This window comes from Mus caroli, chromosome 5, assembly GCF_900094665.2.
Source record: "Mus caroli chromosome 5, CAROLI_EIJ_v1.1, whole genome shotgun sequence".
Classification (NCBI taxonomy): domain Eukaryota; kingdom Metazoa; phylum Chordata; class Mammalia; order Rodentia; family Muridae; genus Mus; species Mus caroli.
The window spans coordinates 103257389-103265038 of NC_034574.1; the positions used below are offsets into that span (position 1 = coordinate 103257389).

The 7650-nt window shown below is 47.9% G+C and overlaps 1 protein-coding gene across 1 annotated transcript in view; it reads left to right on the forward strand.

Annotated features, from left to right (window-relative positions):
- Lrcol1 (leucine rich colipase like 1) overlaps positions 1 to 7369 on the forward strand; it is an 11283-nt gene extending 3914 nt beyond the window's left edge. Inside the window, exons 2-6 of the mRNA XM_021163898.1 lie at positions 4566 to 4676; positions 5474 to 5599; positions 5797 to 5922; positions 6025 to 6150; positions 7130 to 7369. Coding sequence (XP_021019557.1) covers positions 4578 to 4676; positions 5474 to 5599; positions 5797 to 5922; positions 6025 to 6150; positions 7130 to 7132 — 480 coding nt within the window. The 5' untranslated portion in view covers positions 4566 to 4577 and the 3' untranslated portion in view covers positions 7133 to 7369. The remainder of the gene's footprint in view (positions 1 to 4565; positions 4677 to 5473; positions 5600 to 5796; positions 5923 to 6024; positions 6151 to 7129) is intronic.
- Positions 7370 to 7650: the final 281 nt, after the last annotated feature.

Below are 7650 nucleotides of genomic sequence, written 5' to 3' on the forward strand. Positions count from 1 at the left end.
AGAGAGAGAGAGAGAGAGAGAGAGAGAGAGAGAGAGAGAGAGAGAGAGAGAGAGAAACCTGAAGCTTGTCATGGTGGTACATGCCTCTCATCCTAGCACTCAGGAGGGAGAGGCTGAATTTGAGGCCAGCCTGGTCTACATAGAGAGTCCCATGATAGCCAGGACTACATAGAGAGACTCTGTCTCAATGGCCACTCCCAAAGAGAGAACCCTGAAATAAATGATCATGGCAGAGTTTATTGGAACAAAAAGTGACTTGGGGCTGGGTAGCACGCAGAGCCATGAAAGCTGATGGCTAGGCAGCAAGCAGTGCAATGCTCACAAAACAACAAAAGAAAACAAAACAGGGCACCTAACCTGCTGGGCTTTGGGGGGGGGGGCATTTCAAACTTCTGTTGCACACAAAACAAAGTGTTCAGTCCTTGTAGTAAGCCCTTTTTTCCACTGGCTCTTTATCTTTTTTCCCCCTTCTTTCTCCTTCATCTCCTCCCCCCACCCCTTTTCTTTTTTTGTCTTCCTCTTTCTCTTTTAGTGCAGATCAAAATAGGACTAAGCCTTCAGGCTGTAATGCTCTCTCCCAAAACCAATGAACCAGACTCTCGAATGAAATGTTCCAGTGCAGTGAGCTGTGGTTATTTTATACCTGTAACTCCATCGTTATGGAACCCAAAACTCAAAGGACCCATGTGTCCTGCTGCTGTGTTGAGGACACTCTTTGCTGAGATTCGCTGACTGGCTGACTTCATTCTCAGGGAGGTACTTGGTGGCCAGATATCTTTATCTTACGATATCGTTTGGACAAACAAGTCACACAGCAGGTGCTCAGTAAAAATGCCAAGCTTGGTGGCATGGAACAGAGCTCTGGAGGAAACTAGAACTCCTATGCCTCCCCAGTCCTGCTCTGGCCTTCCAGTGTCTCCAGTCTCTTCCCGTCCCCAGTTTAGGAATCAAAGAGGGAGGAGAGCCCAAGATGCCCCCGGACCAGCCTAACAGGTGCTGAGGGAATTCCTACCTCTGTCCTGAGCCTTGGGCTATAGGTTCCCTCTCCTCCTGATGCTCCAGTGTCTGCCATCCTGTAGTCCCAACACTCCATCAGGGCCAATACAGAACTAACAGCAAGATGGAGGTGCTAGCTAGAGACCATATCTGAGCTTCATAACCTCAGCTTCTCTGCCAGCAGGGTTTCTTACTGTGCCTCCAAGAAGTCTGGAAGTAACACACATAGAGACACACATAGACTCTCTCTGTGTCTTTGTCTCTGACTCTCTCTGTCTTTCTCTGTCTCTGTCTCTGTCTCTCTCTCTCTGTCTCTCTCTCTCTCGTTCTCGCTCTCTCCCTAAAAAACAAGCAGAAAAACTGTATGGCAAGCATCTCCAACTCCACCACTTAGGAAGTGGCAGTAGGATCTCTGTGATCTCCAGACCAGCCAGAGCTGCATAGCGAGACTCTGACTCAAAACAAACAAACAACAGACAAGGGGCTGGAGAGACCGCTCAGCGGTTAAGAGCACTGACTGCTCTTCCAGAGGTCCTGAGTTCAATTCCCAGCAACCACATGGTGGCTCACAACCACCCGTAATGGGCTCCTATGTCCTTTTCTGGTGTGTCTGATGCGTGCTCTATCTGAGTACACCTGCATGCCAGAAGAGGGCATCAGATCCCAGTATAGCCAGTTGTGAGCTACCATGTGGTTGCTGGGAATTGAACTCAGGACCCCTGAGCCATCTCTCCAGCCCCGATTCCTAGTTCTTATACATCTACTTTCTTCCTCAGTCCCTTTCTCTCTTTGGTAATATGTCTCACTAGTGGGGGCAGGGCAGCAACACCAAAAACATACATGTTCACTCTTGGCTAAATTCAAGGTTTTCAGTGTAGGCCTTGTCAGCCATGTTTCTGATCTGGACAGATAGAAAACGGTGTGTCCACTGTCACACTGTCACACAGAACTGCCTGTTGTTCCTGCTCATTCTCCCCAGCCCAGCAAGGCAATCGCTGGGTTTTCTCTTTTTCTGTTTCTGTAGTTCAACTTTTTCCGGAAGGTTCTAGCTGGAACCACAGTCTGTGGCTTTTCAGAATGGTTTCTTTCATTTGGGTTAAGGATCCCCTGTGTCTCTTCCTGATTTGTTAGCTCACTTCCTTTATTTTATTTAATTTATTTATTTTGATTTTTTGAGACAGGGTTTCTCTGTGTAGCCCTGGCTGTCCTGGAACTCACTCTGTAGACCAGGCTGGCCTCAAACTCACAGAGAACTACTTGCCTCTGCCTCCCCAGTGCTGGGATTAAAGGCGAGCGCCACCACCTCCAGGCCCACAGTGGGTTTCTTTAAGTGGGTTCTAGGGATGGAGCGCCGGACCTTCATGCTTCTACAGCAAACACTTTACTGATTAGGCCGTCTCTAGCTTGACCCTGGGCTTTCAACATCCCCTCCTCCCATTGAAGCAAATTCCAAATGGATAGACTCTCCGTGAAAGACAAAGCCAGGAAAGAGGCCAAACATTAAGGAGTGTAACATCGGAAGAGTACCCTCTCTCTCAGTTTTTGCAGGTGCTGAGGGCTTCCCAGCGCCTGGGTCATGGTCCCTGTCTCTTAGTGTTCTTATTTTGGTGTGCCTTAAACACTGACGGAGACGCTGCGGATGGCCTCGGTTTCCTTTGTTTCTAAGAACAGTGTCTATTCATCTCAAGAAGCAGCTAAAGGGCTTGGCCTGGGCCAAGTCTGACTCCGTGTCTGGCATAAGCGGTGACGTGCAGAGGGAAGGTCACGGGATAGCCTGGCAGAGTCCGAGTGCAGGATGCGGGACTTTGGGATATGTCTCTTCCTTTTCCCTGCCCCTGTCACATCCAGCCGCTGTAACGTGAGGCAGTGGCTCTGCCCTCATGCAACGAAACAAAGTGCCTTCCTCTCTGTCCTCCCTTCACCTCTGAATCTTCAGAGTCACCTTAAAAGTATTCCAAGCTGGGTTATCACAGGCATTTGTGAGAGATGGTTGTACCAGAGCCTATGTGAGTTTGCAAAGAGTGGTGTGCTTGTGGGACAAGCCAGAGAACGTCTTTCCTATCTCCCCGATGATGTGAGCAGAATGAAATAATTTCCCCTCAATATAATCTAACAGAAAATATGCTAATACACCCAATATGACTACTTGTGGTTTTTTTAAAAAAAAAGATTTATTTATTTTATGTATATGAATACACTGTAGTTATTTTCAGACACACCAGAAGAGGGCATCTCTGCTTCAGTTCTTGCCTCCAGGGTCCTGCTTGAGATCCTGCCCAAGCTTTCCTCAGTGATGGACTGTAATGTGTAATGTTATCCAAATAAAGAGAATGTGTGTTCACATAGTCTAAGTTGGCCTCATCTCATGCCTTTGCTTCCAGTGCTGGGTATACAGTCATGCACCATCTAGCCATGTTTATGTGTGGGAATCAAACTTTGTGTGTCCTATGTGCTAGGCAATCAGTCTGAGAAACAGACCCAGGCCTTATGCACATTATTTTTTTTCTGTAACCCCAAAGCTTCTCATAAAAATAATTATTTATGGGGGCTGGAGAGACAGCTCAGAGTTTAAGAGCACTTCCGGAGGTCCTGAGTTCAATTCCCAGCAACCTCATGATGGTTCATAGCCAACTACAATGAGGTCTGGTGCCCTTTTCTGGCCTGCAAGTATATACACAGGAAGAACACTATACACAATAAACAAGTCTTAAAAAAAAAAAAAAGAGGACTGGAAAGATGGCCCAGTAGTTAAGAGCACTGATTGTTCCTCCAGAGGTCCTGAATTCAAATCCCAACAATCATATGATGGCTCACAACCATCTGTAATGAGATCTGACGCCCTCTTCTGGTGTGTCTGAAGTCAGTTACAGTGTACTTACATATAATAATAAATCTTTGGGCCAGAGTGAGCAGGACCGGAGTGAGCAGAGGTCCTGAGTTTAATTCCCAGCAACTACATGATGGCTCACCACCACTTAGTTATTTGTATGTATGTGAGTTCACCTATAGTGTACTCACATACATTAAATAAATAAATAGTTTTAAAAAAGAATAGAAAAACAAAAAAAATTACAAAAAAATTAATTGTTTTAAAAAGCTATTTTATGCCGGGCAGTGGTGACACATGCCTTTAATCCCAGCACTTGGGACGCAGAGACAGGTGGATTTCTGAGTTTGAGGCCAGCCTAGTCTACAGAGTGAGTTCCAGGACAGCCAGGGCTACACGGAAAAACCCTATCTCAAAAAACCAAAACCAGGGGGCTGGTGAGATGGCTCAGTGGGTAAGAGCACCCGACTGCTCTTCCAAAGGTCCAGAGTTCAAATCCCAGCAACCACATGGTGGCTAACAACCATCTGTAATGAGATCTGGCGCCCTCTTCTGGAGTGTCTGAAGACAGCTACAGTGTACTCACATATAATAAATAAATCTTTAAAAAAAAAAAAAAAAAAAAAAAAAAAACCAAAACCAAAACAAATAAAAAGCTATTTTATAAGAGACAGTACTGAGGAGGGAAGGGGCTATTTTGCTGTATGCCCAGGACAAGGCTTACTCCGTAAAACCCTGACAGGTCCAACGTGAGATGTCTGTCACGGTGTGGACGCTGCTGCTGTTGCTGCTGCTGCTGCTCTGGGCTGTACCCACATTCCAGGATAAGAACACAAGGGTTTCAGCCTACAAGGTGAGCTCAGTCCATGCCCTCCCATGCATGTCTATTCTGGAGGCAGGGTGGGGAATCCAGGACCTAGATAGAGCAGAGGCGACAGGAGCCTGGAGCATCTGGGTAGGCCCAGTGGGGAAGGATGTGAGAACATATACGGTGAGTGGTACAGTCATAACGGTATCTGAGGGTCTGTATCTCACGGCTGCACCCAATCTTCATGCAGCCCCATCTCAGTGAAGTCCTAAAAGACACAGAAGATTGGGAGGATGCTCCAGTAGGCAGAAGCAAGGACTCTCCTAGGGTCTCCCTGACTCCTTTCTGTGCAGTGTCATATCCCTGGTTGCCTTTGGGCACACCCCAAATCACCCAATGCTGTGTCCTGTTGATCTGTGATTCCCTTCTCCCAGCTGACCTTCTGAGCACCTGGCCTAGGACAGACACTTTTTTTTTCTCTTTTCATTTTCTGTTTTGGCTTTTTCGAGGCAGAGTTTCTCTGTGTAGTCCTGGCTGTCCTGGAACTCACTCTGTAGCCCAGGCTAATCTCCAACTCAGAGAACCACCTGCCTCTGCCTCCCAAGTGTTGGAATTAAAAGGGTGCACCTCCATGGTCAAGCTTACATGCTCTCTTCCACTCTCCCCTCTCCTTGTCTTCCCCTTTTCCCAGGTTAGACAACACTCTTCAACCTTGAGTTGAGGGGAGGTCAATACTCCGGGAAGTCCCAGAGTGGGTGAAGCCAATATCTAAATGGAGAAGCCCCCTGGGAACTGGGTCTGCTGCTGCCTTAAAGCAGGTGAACAAAATCTGGGTGTTTCAGGGGATCGGAGAGATGTGTCGAAACAATTCTGAGTGTCAGAGCGACTGCTGTGTCACCAACAGCTTGAACCCACAGAAATTCTGCACTGCCCAGACCGTGTTTTTGGAGTGTGTGCCCTGGAGGAAGGTGACTGGAGCCCAGGGCAACATCTAGGGAGGGAAAGAAACCGGCAGGGGACACCTTCTAGCCCCACTTCTACCTGCTCTTGGATGAGCTAGAGGAAATGGGCCCCTGGGGAGGGAGAGAGAAGGGAGTTCTCAGGGGTGGTAGAGGGACAGGGAGTCCCTGGCAGCAGAGAGCGCTGTTCCCCTGTTCCCTCACAGCCAAATGGGTTCCTCTGTGAAGAAAACACAGAATGTCACAGCAACTGTTGCATCAGGACTAGCAGCAACCCAGACAGGTACTGCTCATCAAAGACCATCTTCATGCAGTGTATATCTTGGCGCAAGGTGAGTACAGAACCATGGACCCATGGGGCAAGGTCCCTGGTGAGAGGAGGGGAAAGAAAGACTTTCACTGGGGCTAGATGATATCTGACCATCTCTCTCCAGCCCGAAGGAGCCATATGCCAAAACCACCTTGAATGCTGGAACCTGTGCTGCCTCCCACTGAGCGAGAACAGCCCTTCTTCCTACTGCACAAAGCGCACCGGGCTCCTGGCTCTCTGCCTGCCAGCCGTGAGTAGCCCACCCTAACCTTTACCTACTGAAGCTGCCTTAGGGGTGGGGTGAGGGTTATGTGTGAAACCAAATCCCACCAACAGAGGGCACAGTGGCTCCCTGTAGTTAGAGTCCATTTGTCTCCATGGAGCTGACTTGGGGGAGGGGGTTCCTGGACCAGGCACTGAGCCCTCTGGGTATGAAAGTATAGGACACAATGGTAAAGGCCTGTTGATCTCACTTGGAGGGGCCAGAAACCGGCAAGTCAGGAAGCTGGTGTTGAAACTAATAGGAGCTGGAGCAAAACTAGTCTTCAAGCCTATAAGAGTGTGTGTCTATATCTGTACATGTATGTTATATGTACATATTATATGTACATGTCTGTTCTGTCTTTCTCAGTCTCTGTCTCTGTCTCTCTCTCATAGCTCTGTCTCTGTTTCTCTCTGACTGTGTGTGTGGGGTATGCATGTGTGGATGGTCTGTGTGTGTGTGTGTGTGTGTGTGTGTGTGTGTGTGTGTGTGTGGCGTGTCTGTGTCTGTGGTGTCTACCAAGTAAAGGTACCATTACAACTACCAGGCAGAAAGGGTCTCCTAGATTCTCTCCTTCCCACCTCCTTTACTTTCTACTGGCCCTTAGTGGATCCAGAGGACAAAACGTCACAAAACAAGGGCTATAGAGAACAGGGGCTTGTGGGAGTGAGCAGCCTAATTGTGTGCATGGCCTATGTACGCCATGGAGGCTGTGTGCTGTTCAGTACATAGTTTGTTGTTAGACAAACTATGGTGTTCAGGGGGGTCTATAGCTCATAAGGTTAAGAATATGGCCCCTGTCAGGAGAGCCCAACCTATTGGGTGTCCTTTAGCTTGGTGACTACTTTAGACATCCTGACACACCTCAGGGAACAGTGTCTGGGCCCTGGACAATGGTGCTGTGGTTAATGCTTAGAATGAAGCTCATATGATTCTCTCTCTCTCTCTCATCTTTGCTGTCTTGTAGTGAATGAACATGATCTTGTGCGACACAGAACCAAAACTGGACTTCAGAGAGCGGAAAGTGCTTTGCTCACATCCAGACTGTTCCCTTATTTGGGTTCTGAAAATCTGTAGGAATTAGAGCTATCTGTTGCTTGTTGTTAATGTGAATTCCTTGAGTCCCACACATGAAGCATCTGGGGGGAAAAATCACAGGATTGCTGCTGAGTTACTGCACGTAAATAAAAAACTACTGGTTTACAAGAACCTTGTCCAGTCCATGTTTTTCAATAACAAAAGTATGGAAATCTTTGGAAACCCCGAAGACACATTTGGATCTGCTCAGCTCCACTGCGATCACCAGAAGGGTTTGAGATGTTGGTGCCTCTCTTTAAGAAAAAGATTCAAAGCTGGGCGTGGTGGCCCATGCCTTTAATCCCAGCACTCGAGAGGCAGAGGCAGGCGGATTTCTGAGTTCGAGGCCAGCCTGGTCTACAAAGTGAGTTCCAGGACAGCCAGGGCTACACAGAGAAACCCTGTCTCAAA